Source organism: Schistocerca cancellata, chromosome 2 (genome assembly GCF_023864275.1).
Source record: "Schistocerca cancellata isolate TAMUIC-IGC-003103 chromosome 2, iqSchCanc2.1, whole genome shotgun sequence".
Lineage (NCBI taxonomy): Eukaryota > Metazoa > Arthropoda > Insecta > Orthoptera > Acrididae > Schistocerca > Schistocerca cancellata.
This window is the reverse complement of record NC_064627.1, coordinates 591,651,813-591,666,004: the sequence shown is the minus strand read 5'-3', so window position 1 is coordinate 591,666,004 and position 14,192 is coordinate 591,651,813. Positions and strand designations below refer to the sequence as shown.

At 36.5% G+C, this 14,192-nt stretch overlaps 1 protein-coding gene across 1 annotated transcript in view; it reads left to right on the top strand.

The window, feature by feature from the left end:
• Nucleotides 1–12,248, top strand: part of LOC126162227 (E3 ubiquitin-protein ligase CBL-B-B) — a 178,948-nt gene extending 166,700 nt beyond the window's left edge. The window contains exons 13-14 of the mRNA XM_049918588.1: nt 1,472–1,556; nt 8,476–12,248. Of these exons, the coding sequence (XP_049774545.1) occupies nt 1,472–1,556; nt 8,476–8,815 (425 nt within the window). The 3' untranslated portion in view covers nt 8,816–12,248. The remainder of the gene's footprint in view (nt 1–1,471; nt 1,557–8,475) is intronic.
• Nucleotides 12,249–14,192: the final 1,944 nt, after the last annotated feature.

Below are 14,192 nucleotides of genomic sequence, written 5' to 3'. Positions count from 1 at the left end.
ATAGGTGAAGAGAACATGAGACCAATCCTGAGCAGTCCATTCGGCATGTTGTTGGGCCCATCTGTACCACACTGCATGGTGTCATGGTTGCAAAGATGGACCACGCCATGGACATTGGGAGTGAAGTTGCGCATCATGCAGCCTATTGTGCTAAGTTTGAGTAGTAACATGACGTCCTGTGGCTGCACGAAAAGCATTATTCAACATGGTGGTGTTGCTGTCAGGGCTCCTCTGAGCCATAATCTGTAGGTAGTGGTCATCCGCCTTTGGGCAGCCTGAGCAAGGCATGTCATTGACAGTTCCTGCCTCTATGTATCTCCTCCATGTCCGAACAACATCGCTTTGGTTCACTCCGAGATGCCTGGACACTTCCCTTGTTGAGAGCCCTTCCTGGCACAAAGTAACTATGCAGACATGATTGAACTGTGGTATTTACCATCTAGGCATGGTTGAACTACAGACAACATGAGCCGTGTACCTCCTCCCCGGTGGAATGACTGGAACTGATCGGCTGTTGGACCCCCTCCGTTTAGTAGGCACTGCTCATGCATGGTTGTTTACATCTTTGGGTGGGTTTAGTGATCTCTGAACAATCAAAGGGACTGTGTCTGTGATGCAATATCCACAGTCAATGTCTATCTTCAGGAGTTCTGGGAACTGGGCTGATGCAAAACTTTTCTTGATGTGTGTACAATTTTCAGTTTAAGCATTCATAAAGTGAACAAGTTAACATTAAAGCCTAAGCCAACATTAAATGTTAGTTGTCAGTTTTTATTCAAGTAATATACTTATATGATATTATTATTAAAAGGATAAATTACTACTCATCATATAGCGAAGATGTTGAGTTGCAGATAGTTGCAACAAAAAGACTGTCAAACATTTAAGCTTTTGGCCAAAAAGGCCTTCAATTGGATTCAAACAACATACACACTCATGGCAAATGCAACTCACATGCACAAACGACCACAGTCTGTGGCTGCCGAGGCCTGACTGTCTGGCCTCGGCAGCCGGAGACTGTGGTCATGTGTGTATGAGTTGCATTTACATGTGTTTGTGTGTGTGGTGTCTGATTCCGATGAAGGCCTTTTTGCCTGAAAGCTTACTTGTTTGATAGTATTTTTGTTGTGCCTATCTGTGACTCAGCACCTCCACTGTATGGTGAGTAGTAATCTATCCTTGTCGTAATATTGACATTATTCCATCAAGGAGCTTCCATTGTTTAACATACTCGTACATTATTCTCATAAAAGATTTCTTCATTTTCAGACCCTCCAGTTTTCATAATTATTGATGCTAATTTTTACAGTTTACAACAGTTTTTCCTTCTATTACTAGTCATTGCAACAGATTAATTAATCCATCGTATGTATAAGAATGTATATCAGATGTGTTTATGTTTTGTTGATTTATAGTTTAATAATTAATCAATAAATGTGAAGAGCATATTGGTAACAACTTTCATCTACAGGTGGTGTGACTCATGTGAAACCTGTTGCCAATGCCATTACTGAAATGGACTCTCCATCTGCAACATCATTGTCGAGGAAATCAAGGTATTTAAACTTAGGGACTTCTTTAAGGGGCTAGTATGCCCTGCAATATATTTAGAATATTCAATGCATTGAAGAAACCAGTTATTTTGTTAGCTTATGGAAATGATCAAAGCAATAATTTATAATTATCAGTCATGTTGCCGAAGTTTGAAACAATTCATAATTGTAGAGGCTTTCATTGCCACTCATTGATGTATTGCTTGTTGGCTTCTGCCTCGCATTCCTTGGTGATGAGCAGGGGTACTGCTATCAAATTTAAAATAAAACTAGAGAACACATAAATCTAAATAGATTGTAGGCAAAGAAGAGTGAGGAAAGTTCTGTATTAAGAACTAAAGAGGTTGATGTTTTTAGTTCACTGTTTTATTTTCTCAACTTTTAGTTCTAATTTACATTCAGCTAGTAGAAAGTGGCTTAATCTATGCTCTGTTGGTTTTAGTGGAAGGACTGAGTGTTGAAGAAAGAAAATAATCCAGCTGTTGATAATCCCACAAAAGCTACAAGAGTTACAAACATAACACTGGCAGGATTAATCTCTGTGTATCAGGAGCTTTCTGAGTTTCATTGGTAACAGATACCAGAAGCAGATATATATATATAATATTATTTTCAGGAAATAATTGTCTACTGTTAAAGAAGCTCGATGGGGATGTGATGGGGTATTTTTCAGATAAACAGTAAAATTGATCAGAGATTTTACAGCAGTGCTTTGTAGAAAAAAAGAAGAGGTTCTGGTATTGTTACCTTCTGGTGGTGTTTCTGAAATTTAGACTTCTTCAAAAATTATTTTAACATTTTTCTGAGCATTTTAAAAGTGAGAATACAATATTTGTACTGGTGAAAACTAAAATTTTCATGACATGTTTTATTAATTAAGTTAAACATTATTTCTCTATTTATGATTTATTACAGAAAATTAACTTACAGTTTATATAACTATTCAAAGTTTTGAAAGGTTTTTGTTGTACATCCCTCCTCTCAATCTTTCCTTGCTGTTGGTGTCCTTAATGGTGTGCTGTTCATGAAGCAGCCAAGATTCCATGTACTTTGAAGGGTCAAAGCAAGTTAGTGACGGGCCATTCCACTTCAGAAAAAGTTGTGAAGAAACACTTTTTGTTAACAGAGAGGCTATGCCATCATTAATGATCAGATTGACATTCACTTGATGGCACTGAAACTGTCTTGATGTAATCACCAGTGGAAGCTAATTTGTGAGATACTTTGCTTTGTTTTCACAATTTCTACCAAAGTTTTCACAATTGTCAAAAACATATGAAAAGCTTTAATTTTATCTCATTTGTTCAACTGAAAGTGAACTGCAAATGCCTTAACATCATTTTCCCCAAAATTTCTATCATACCTCATCTCAAAACCTGCAGTGTGTCAGATGTGATTTGTTGTGCTCCACTCTTTTCACCAATTTTAGTGGGATAAACTGATGCTACACTGTTCATTCTTGGTATGATAGTGTACAAGTAGTCATAAAACCAGAGAAGTGCAAAATCTATGCATATCACACATTATTTACATAACGTGATTTAGCAGACGCCAGAAGATAGACACCAACTACAAAGTTTCAAGCATTGAAAAATTTAGGAATATACTGCTGTGCCTATATTGTCATTCCCACAGGGAATGTGAATAGAATATTGTACTAATTACAATAGAGGTAGAAAAGAATCCACACAACTAGATAGATTGTTAATAGTGGATGCAGATTTGTCATTGTGACTGGATCATCCACACTCTGTACACTATCATTTGGTGCCGTGACAGAACAACAGAACTAATACTGATAGCTTAAATTGTTGCCAGAGTTGTGGATAGGACACAAATAAGCAAATAACCCCTGTGTCTTGATGGGAGATACCTACTGATGAGATGAACAGCAATGTGGAACACTCATTACCTGTAATTTATGAGTACTTCCAGAAAGTGTGTGAAACAACATGTATAGAATTCCATGATATTCATCTGGTTAACAAGCCATCACTGAGTGGAAAAACATAGATAAACCAATCAAGAAGCTAAGTACAGCAAATTTTTCACTTAACAATGTTTGCCATTGTGTTGACTTGAGAAGCATATTCGGCATAGTTTCACTCCCTATTGTCTTATTTTCTGGGAAAATTCAGCTAAAGTAAATAAAGTATCCATTCAGTACTGTCCTACATAATTATCATTCAAATTGATGCACTTATCACACAATATCATTTCAATAGAAATTTTCTACCTGCAGTTGCAATCACTGGTTTATACTACCATGAAATTAGGCTTTAGTATCAAAGCGTTGTGTAACAAGCCATGGTTTTATTGCTGGGAAGAGTTGGTAGTCATTTGACATTGAATCCAGGCTGTATGGTAGATTATAGAAACCACCTACCCAAAACTCCATAGTAATTCTCATCTGTGACTGGCCAAGTTTGGACATGCATTGTCATGAAAAAACAAAACAACAAAATGTGCATGCTAAGTTTTTCCCAACACTTGACTTATATCACCACCTTAATTTTGTCACTGATTGACAATACCCCTCTGAGTTAATTGTTGTGCCATATTCAGGGAAATCAATAAGAATCACTCTGTTGGCCAAAACACATTAGCCATGATCTTTTTTGCTGACAGCATTTGCAAACACTTCCTTGTTTTCTTGGAGTTCCTATTCCATTGACTGCCATTTTGTTTCTTTCACAATTGACATTCTGCACTCAAGTCTTGTCCCCAGTTACAACATGCTAGATATTTTTGTTACCATTTTTCTCGTAATTGTAGAGGACAATCATTGCTGCAGCCAGCCTCTTTTTTTTCCATCAGGATTTTGAGAACCCAGCGAGTACAAAATTTATGACAATCAAGCTTCTTCAGCACAATTTTAATGCACCAAACTCTGTGAAATTTGGAGAAAATGTTGCAAAAATTCCATAATCATGAAATGATGATTTTCATGAATTTTTTCGTTGATTTTCATCACCAGTTCATCAGTCACAAGGCTAAGCCTACCATTGCAGTCCTCATTGTGAACATTGGTATGGCCATTTCTAAAATCAGTGCACCATTGTCTCATTCAGCTTTCACTCATTATTCCTTTTCCATACACATCACACAAAAGTCATAATAAATTCCAGTGGGTTTGCAGTTTTTTGCCAATAGAAACCTAATTACAGAACGCACTTCACAAGTAATGAGATTTTCTATTGCAGCACACATTGTAATATGTCACAGAAAGCAAAGTAGCAGAGACAGGCCACACGCTACCACCAATGGATGCATACTGAGTGTAGGAATGTTATGGCACCAAGTGGCAGCTGTAGCCGTGCCCACTGCAATAGATCAAAACGTTTGTTAATTTATGGATAGCCCTTGGATTAAATCTTATATAAAAAAAATCAATGGGAATGTTTTTAAAAAAACTTATGTGAAGTCATATTTTATTTTTTAAGATCATGTTTATGTAAGTTTTAGTTCATAAATGCTTGCATATTTCACTGTTTTTTGGGTCATTAAATATGTGGTTACCATATTGATACAGAGAAAGAAGACAAAAGTTGACATCACCACTGAACTAATAGGCACTGTCGTTTTATTGAATTTATGAGTTATAACACTCATAGGGACGTAGCAGGATAATCTTCTTGACAGAATTGGTCACAGAAAAAAATCATAAACAATATATTTTTGTGTAAAATGCATTTCTTCTCATCATGAAAGACAATAGAATTCACATAGGAATTTCCTTTTTACAGAGTTCACAGCATTACTCATTTTTAAGAAAGAGTTTCAAAATAGCTTACTTGTGGAGTAACTATATGCTGAGCGATCAAATTGTTAATTCAAAGAGCTAGGTTATAATCAAGGTTTTACACTAGCATTTTTGTTCATATTTGAAACCATATTGTGCAGAATTTCTTCAGAGGATGAAGGGGGGGGGGGGGGGGGGCTTAAGTGATACAGTGATGGGTGTCTCCAGCATCAAATTTATCATGGAACCAGTAGTCAAGAGTTTAAGAAAAATGAGAGAGATCTGCACTCACTTTCTTTTATCAAAAATTATGAGAGCATATTGTTTCATTTGTCTAAATGTCAGAACTTACTTATCATACCAAGTGTGCATCCACATTGGTAATGTAATGTCCTAAAATTTGATGTGTTGCTAATTTTGAATAAATTACAATAATATGTATCTAAATGAAGTTCGTATAAAATTCAGTATTATTATTATTGTATATAATCTACCCTTATTCATAATTAGCTCTCACAAAAGAAGTGGCTGCAATAATCTCTATACATTATATAACATTAAGAAGTGCATTTAGGTCAACAAAGGGTAAAGGAACTCAGATCTTAAAGAGAGACAATATGAAATTAGTTTTCACACTTCAATCAGATGTTCAGTAACTCCTATGCTCTTTTAAAGACAAAAGTGAGCTTTGCTGAATACTCAGTGTATGTAAGTACAGTTATCATTGTATTAAGCCAACAGCATGCCTTATACAACAGTTTTTGAAGGAGCATGATAGAAGTTTGAATGTGTTGTGGGTTGGCGAGAGAGCCAACCCGGTAGACTAGAGGAAGCCGAAAGGCACGCGTTTTAGCTCACGCAGGCTGGCGTGAGATCTGGAACAGATCAAGGAAATTAGACTAGCAAAAAAGGACGTAGCTGTGGAATACTTAACTTTAATCCATAAATGGTGAACATCGCTCTTGACGGTACATGTTTTACAGCATCAATAGTAACTGGTAGTGGCGCCTTGCTAGGTCGTAGCAAATGACATAGCTGAAGGCTATGCTAACTATCGTCTCGGCAAATGAGAGCGTATTTTGTCAGTGAACCATCACTAGCAAAGTCGGCTGTACAACTGGGGTGAGTGCTAGGAAGTCTCTCTAGACCTGCCGTGTGGCGGCGCTCGGTCTGCAAGCACTGATAGTGGCGACATGCGGGTCCGACGTATACTAACAGACCACGGCCGATTTAAAGGCTACCACCTAGCAAGTGTGGTGTCTGGCGGTGACACCACAGAATGTGCTCTGTTGAAGTCCATCATGGCAAATGAGAGCGTATTTTGTCAGTGAACCATCGCTAGCAAAGTCGGCTGTACAACTGGGGCGAGTGCTAGGAAGTCTCTCTAGACCTGCCGTGTGGCGGCGCTCGGTCTGCAAGCACTGATAGTGGCGACACGCGGGTCCGACGTATACCAACGGACCACGGCCGATTTAAAGGCTACCACCTAGCAAGTGTGGTGTCTGGCGGTGACACCACAGAATGTGCTCTGTTGAAGTCCATCATGGCAAACAAACCTTGTAAATTTGCCATTAAATTATATTCAGTGGTACCTCTATCATCATCCAGGCAAGCAAGCTTATCGCAGCTGAGTGTAGTTTGGAACCCAGCTGGCATGTAACTAAAGTATGGCCAGTTAGCAGGGAAGGAAAGCAATGATGAGTACAGTAGTGGACTGGACTGGCAGGTAATCATGACCCTGACAAAAAGTTTGTGGAATAACGTGCCTGAGCTCTTAAGGAAATTTTGTGTAATGGCATTTTTCAATAGGTGTATAGTTCACAATAAAGGCACTGTTTCAGAAGACAAACTGGCTGTTTATATCATTTCTACCTGTCTTTCCTTTTCTCTGTTAATAATTTTGTGCTGTTGATTAATGCTTTTATTTACTATTGTTGCTTACTTTACCATCTTCTTCCTATATTCATGTATGCTATGTGTCATTGTGTCCACATCTTTAAAACACAACTGAATAATTGCAGAGATTATTCCCAATGAGTATGTCATAGAATTTAGAACAGAGTTGTGATATATACATATTAAAACTGTATAATTGGTATCATTTTCCATGTATCCTATGTTGTGTTTTTTGAAACAAAATACAGGAGGAAAATAAGTTGTATTATGATCAGTGCTTTTTTTCTGAGGGAAAAAATGTGCCAGCACTCACAAAGAAGATATTACTACAGCAAATTCCACAATTTTAACATTCCCCTGATGTACACTTATCATTTCTAGATAGCTTCTTGCTTTTGCTGCCACTGCAGAATAGTAACCTTGGAGCAGCCATCGCCTTACATATTTCTTAGGTCTGAACTGAGTGAGATTAGGCCCTATTATCCTGATGATCAGCAATGCAAAAGTTGTCTGTACAAGCATAAATCATCTAGCTGACATAACAATAAGATTCATTTAAGAGAAACCCCTTTCACATTCACTGGATGATATTGCAATTGTGCCCAAACTGTGCTTCAGAAGAAGTAATATATTTGGGAATTTATTTTCGTGCAGATATTCTTTCATTTAAGTGAAATTTATGAGGTAACCTTCTAATTCCAGCATTGCAAAATGTCAGATGCTTCCCAGGATTTTATGGCCAACACTTGAAATCTTAGCACATGCACGTCGATAATCGTCATCTCCTGAAAGCAAACACTTTCCAACAGCTTCTTTTTGCCTTTTATAAAACCTGATCTAATTGCACCACTATGTCTTTCATTTTTGTGGAATTCACTTCTTTTGAACTTCATGGTCTCCTTAATTTGAATAGAGATACTATCATATGGACCAGGAAAAACGTGTAGTGCCAACTTTTAAGAAACAAAACTGGAAATTTTATTCCCAAAGGCAACGCTATCAACTGCAATATTTATAATACATTTTGCTCGAAATAAATTGAACAATTTTTAAAATGGAAGAAAAAAGGTGCCAATATTGTGTACCACAAAAAAAGCACTGGTTATAAATACGTTTATAAGACAATACAAAATGCATATGGTTTTGATTTCTAATAGATTTACAGTTATTAAATTTAGTTTTTTAACTTGTAGACAACTTTTAATACTTTTTAGTTTTTTAACTTGTAGACAACTTTTAATACTTCCTTTTTTCTCTTTCTAACCATTTTTTCTTCCCCAACAGTAAAGTGAGCTATGACATGCATGTGGATACAATGACTCCAGCAAAGGCTGCAACACACGTTCAAATGCAGTCTCACATGCAACTGCAGCATGGTCCAACCCAGAGGCCAAGACAGGCCAGTGAAGCACAAAAAGCTCGCTATCACCAGTCAATAGCATCAGCATCAGCAGGTGAAGCAGCAGTCGCATATGAGAATTTGAATATGGACTATATTGCACAGCTTACATCAGAAGGCTATGCACAGGATGCTGTCATACGTGCTCTTGGAATCACTCGCAATGATATAGAAATGGCATGGGACATATTGCATGAATTTGCTACAAAACAAACTAGTGCGTGATCAGGTCCTGGCGGCAGCTTGCACGCCCGTTACTGCTGATTTTGTAACGTGCTGCCGCCACTTTCTCTCCTCCTAAGTATCATATGCTTCTGAAGCTAGTCTACAGTCATTAGCTGTATTGCATTTTTCTTTTGTATCTAAGTGTAATGTCAGTGCAGTTTTATACTGATCATTTAATTTCCTTCTGAGCAGAAATTCAAAAGTAAAAAGACTTGGAGTCATGAGATAGTGGTTTAGAAGCAAACCTCTTCCATCCAGAATGTTTACATTTTGAAACATTTTGACTTCTGTATGAAGAGGTCGACATTACATGCACGTATGTGGAACAGATTTTATTGACATTGTGGAGAATTTCTTCTAAAATCAAAGCATACAAATTTCTAAATCTTGTTGTTGATAACAGACCATTTTATACTTTCACATTTTTGTGTATTGTGTATTATATTTGTTAATGAGAATCATTACTCATCAATATTAATCTTGTTACTATTCACATTGACATCACTGTTATATAACATTCCTTGTACACAGAGTGTTATTTTGTGTATCGTACCCAAGTGTCTCGATACATCTGTTGATGGCCTTAATTTCTCCAGTTGTTGTTTACTTTTACTGTACATGAAATTAGTTTTAAGAGAGATTCTGCATATCAATCAAAGAATTGTTGCAGATGAAACTTAAATATTTTTATATAGCAACAAATGCATGAAAAGACTGAGACTAAAAGATATAAATGTGTATATACAAATGAGTATGTGCAGTACAAGAAATAAAATTGTTTTGCCATTAATTAGCAGTGGAAGAAATTGATCATTCTGAGAGATTATACTGACTGAGTAAAGGCCATGTGAGACTATTACTAGAAAAATACCTCTTTGTTGCCTTGTGCAGCATTCCCATCTAAAGAACATTTTTCTTTGAACAACAAAGTTTAATTAAGATTTTAATCAATGAATGTGAAATATTGTTGTATTGCATTTTATATTGTGTTATTTTATCTGTGAAAAAGTGAACTAAAAGAATTAACCTCCGTGTTGTGTATAGTGAAGTCGACATCCAATCTCCAAGTGCCTCATAATTCCACGTATTCCTTACACTTTTACCTGTATTTATTTCCAGTTTCATACTACAGAATGTGGCATGTACTTTTACATGAATTCTTTGTTGGCACTGTTAAATGAAATATGCTGTAGCAATAATGCTGAAGTGCTGTTCTCAAGACATTTTAATATCATCTAACATATTAAATTGCACAGTACCATTATCATCATATTATAAACTATAAAAAGATTTTTTTCTTTTTTATTACAATGCAAGAGTTATTGTATATATGGCTTGTCCTTGATGATCCAAATCAGTGTGTGTAAGGTTAATATTGTTCTGAATCGTGTTTTTGATCAGGATATCAGGAATTACTTCCTACAGTTTAGATAAGTGTGTTTTGGAGTGCCTTTTAAGCATTATTGGTTTACAGGATCATTATGGAATGAATGACTTTTTTCATATTCATTTTTCATTGATGTGATACATCTATTGAATTCTTTTGAATGAAGTTTTTTGTAGTTGTTTAGAATTCACCACACTGGTGGTGTGGATAATGTGATGTTTTCAATGTACAAATTAAACAGTACTGACTGATTGTTCCTTCATCCCAGGACACTGGAACTTTCTTGAACAGCAATTGACAAATGCATACAGCTAGTACAGTTGCCCTTTCATTTTGTCAGATATTAATAATTGTATTTAGATACAGATGATCATGGATATGTAGCAAAATGTCCCTTTTTCACTAATTTATCTGGTTGTTATGCCTATGTACTTGTTCTTAGAGTCTCAAATGAAAGTTATTTATAATAATTATGTAATATAATTGTTTAATTGCTTAATAAGAAAAATATGTTATTTAAATTAATCTATATGGCTGGTGATATGTCTGTGTCCATTCGGAGATTCTGTAAGGAGTTGCAAAGTTTCCTGATATATCAAATATGAAGAAGGAAATAATGTATTTACACTTTCATATGTATGAGAAACTGTTGAAGTGATTTATGATGAGGATGATGGAGTGAGTTTCAGAGTTCAGTTCATGTAAGTGAAAGCATCACTTTAGTTTTGTTAAAATAAATTAAGGAAGCCATAATTCCATAAAAAATAAAACTTTGTCAGCTGAGAAATATTTCAGCAGTCAGAAACAAATTTAATTGGAAAATGCCTCTCCCATGTATGAACTCTTCTTTGAATTCTGGTTAACTACAAACATAATATTCAGTAGTGACCAGATATTTTATTTTTCTTAAATACTCAAACATTTTCGGTAAAGGTGCAAACTTTGTTTCAGAATTATTGAAATGATTGCCGATAGAAAATATACGTGGCAACATTTCATTAGACTCACCAATTTCTTCACCTCTTACGGCAGCCTTCCTTTTTTTAAGCCAATGCAATAAAACTTCTGTGCCCTACAACAGCTAAATGTTCTTTTTGTACTTCACAGTCAGTTCAATATGTCACTGTTGCAATATTTTAAAAGAACTACTGAAGCAATCATATTCACTTCATAAGTAACAAAATATTCATGCCTATCAGTGTGTTCCATTGAGAAAGTAGGTGCTGCAGAGTTTGAAGGCGGTTTGTGGTTACTGCATCATTTCTCCAGTGTCCATTGGAATCATGTGGTCACTCATATCTAAGCAATTTCATTTTAATAAGAACACTATCCTCATAGAAACTGTGTATCAACATTTATTGAAAATAAATAAAAAGATAATATCACATCTTGACTCCAATTTGTGTATGTGTAAAGGAAATGGTGCGTGACTGGTATTTACCTTTCTACATTGTTGTCATGTTTTCCAGGCTTCTGTAGTTTACATATGATTCTTCATCATTTTACAGAACAACATATTTGCATAATTGGAAGAATGTCTGCAGGTAAATGTCCAGTGTCATGTGAGCTTCAGAGGATCACATGAAATATTTACATTTCCTTTATGTGTGAAAAAGAATTTAATCATATATGTTTGTTTGCCTCACCCATTTCCACAACAGCTGTTATATATCAATAATTATTGAGCATTCTGTCTTATGCTTAGTGCAGGTTTGAGAGTATTTTTCGTTAGATGCAGTACACTTTCATTTATAAAATATCTTCTGTGGACATTGGTGTTTTTTCTTCTTGTTTACACCTTCTGAAGTTCACTCACTGCCTTTTCTTTGTTGTTAGCAGAGGCCAAAGCTGAATAAAACCTGGCTGCACATTTACTTTTTGCAACCAGGATTTTTTTCCCAGTTCAATTGTGCTTACAACAAAGGAAAATGATGTGTGCACTTCAGAATGTATAAACCACGATGCCCAATGAAGCTATTTTATAAACAAAGGCGAACTGCCTCTGGTTAAAAATACTCTAAAACCTCAGCATGCTTAAGAGAGAAAAATCAATAACCTTTGATATTAAATCACTACTGTAGGATGTATCAAGCAATATCTCTAAAGGTAGACAATTTATCTTTGTCTTTGTTAATTTATCTTTGTCTATGTTAATGCAGCTCTACTGTATGATTAAATGATGATGGCGTCCTCTTGGGTAAAATATTCCGGAGGTAAAATAGTCCCCCATTCGGATCTCCGGGCGGGGACTACTCAGGAGGACGTCGTTATCAGGAGAAAGAAAACTGGCGTTCTACGGACCGGAGCGTGGAATGTCAGATCCCTTAATCGGGCAGGTAGGTTAGAAAATTTAAAAAGGGAAATGGATAGGTTAAAGTTAGATATAGTGGGAATTAGTGAAGTTCGGTGGCAGGAGGAACAAGACTTTTGGTCAGGTGATTACAGGGTTATAAATACAAAATCAAATAGGGGTAATGCAGGAGTAGGTTTAATAATGAATAAAAAAATAGGAGTGCGGGTTAGCTACTACAAACAGCATAGTGAACGCATTATTGTGGCCAAGATAGACACAAAGCCCATGCCTACTACAGTAGTACAAGTTTATATGCCAACTACCTCTGCAGATGATGAAGAAATAGATGAAATGTATGACGAGATAAAAGAAATTGTTCAGGTAGTGAAAGGAGACGAAAATTTAATAGTCATGGGTGACTGGAATTCGTCAGTAGGAAAAGGGAGAGAAGGAAACATAGTAGGTGAATATGGATTGGGGGGAAGGAATGAAAGAGGAAGCCGCCTTGTAGAATTTTGCACAGAGCATAACTTAATCATAGCCAACACTTGGTTCAAGAATCATAAAAGAAGGTTGTATACCTGGAAGAATCCTGGAGATACTAGTAGGTATCAGATAGATTATATAATGGTCAGACAGAGATTTAGGAACCAGGTTTTAAATTGTAAGACATTTCCTGGGGCAGATGTGGATTCTGACCACAATCTATTGGTTATGAACTGCAGATTGAAACTGAAGAAACTGCAGAAAGGTGGGAATTTAAGGAGATGGGACCTGGATAAACTGAAAGAACCAGAGGTTGTAGAGAGTTTCAGGGAGAGCATAAGGGAACAATTGACAGGAATGGGGGAAAGAAATACAGTAGAAGAAGAATGGGTAGCTCTGAGGGATGAAGTAGTGAAGGCAGCAGAGGATCAAGTAGGTAAAAAGACGAGGGCTAATAGAAATCCTTGGGTAACAGAAGAAATATTGAATTTAATTGATGAAAGGAGAAAATACAAAAGTGCAGTAAATGAAGCAGACAAAAAGGAATACAGACGTCTCAAAAATGAGATTGACAGGAAGTGCAAAATGGCTAAGCAGGGATGGCTAGAGGACAAATGTAAGGATGTAGAGGCTTATCTCACTAGGGGTAAGATAGATACTGCCTACAGGAAAATTAAAGAGACATTTGGAGAGAAGAGAACCACTTGTATGAATATCAAGAGCTCAGATGGAAACCCAGTTCTAAGCAAAGAAGGGAAGGCAGAAAGGTGGAAGGAGTATATAGAGGGTTTATACAAGGGCGATGTACTTGAGGACAATATTATGGAAATGGAAGAGGATGTAGATGAAGACGAAATGGGAGATAAGATACTGCGTGAAGAGTTTGACAGAGCACTGAAAGACCTGAGTCGAAACAAGGCCCCGGGAGTAGACAACATTCCATTAGAACTACTGATGGCCTCGGGAGAGCCAGTCATGACAAAACTCTACCATCTGGTGAGCACGATGTATGAGACAGGCGAAATACCCTCAGACTTCAAGAAGAATATAATAATTCCAATCCCAAAGAAAGCAGGTATTGACAGATGTGAAAATTACCGAACTATCAGTTTAATAAGTCACAGCTGCAAAATACTAACGCGAATTCTTTACAGACGAATGGAAAAACTGGTAGAAGCCGACCTCGGGGAAGATCAGTTTGGATTCCGTAG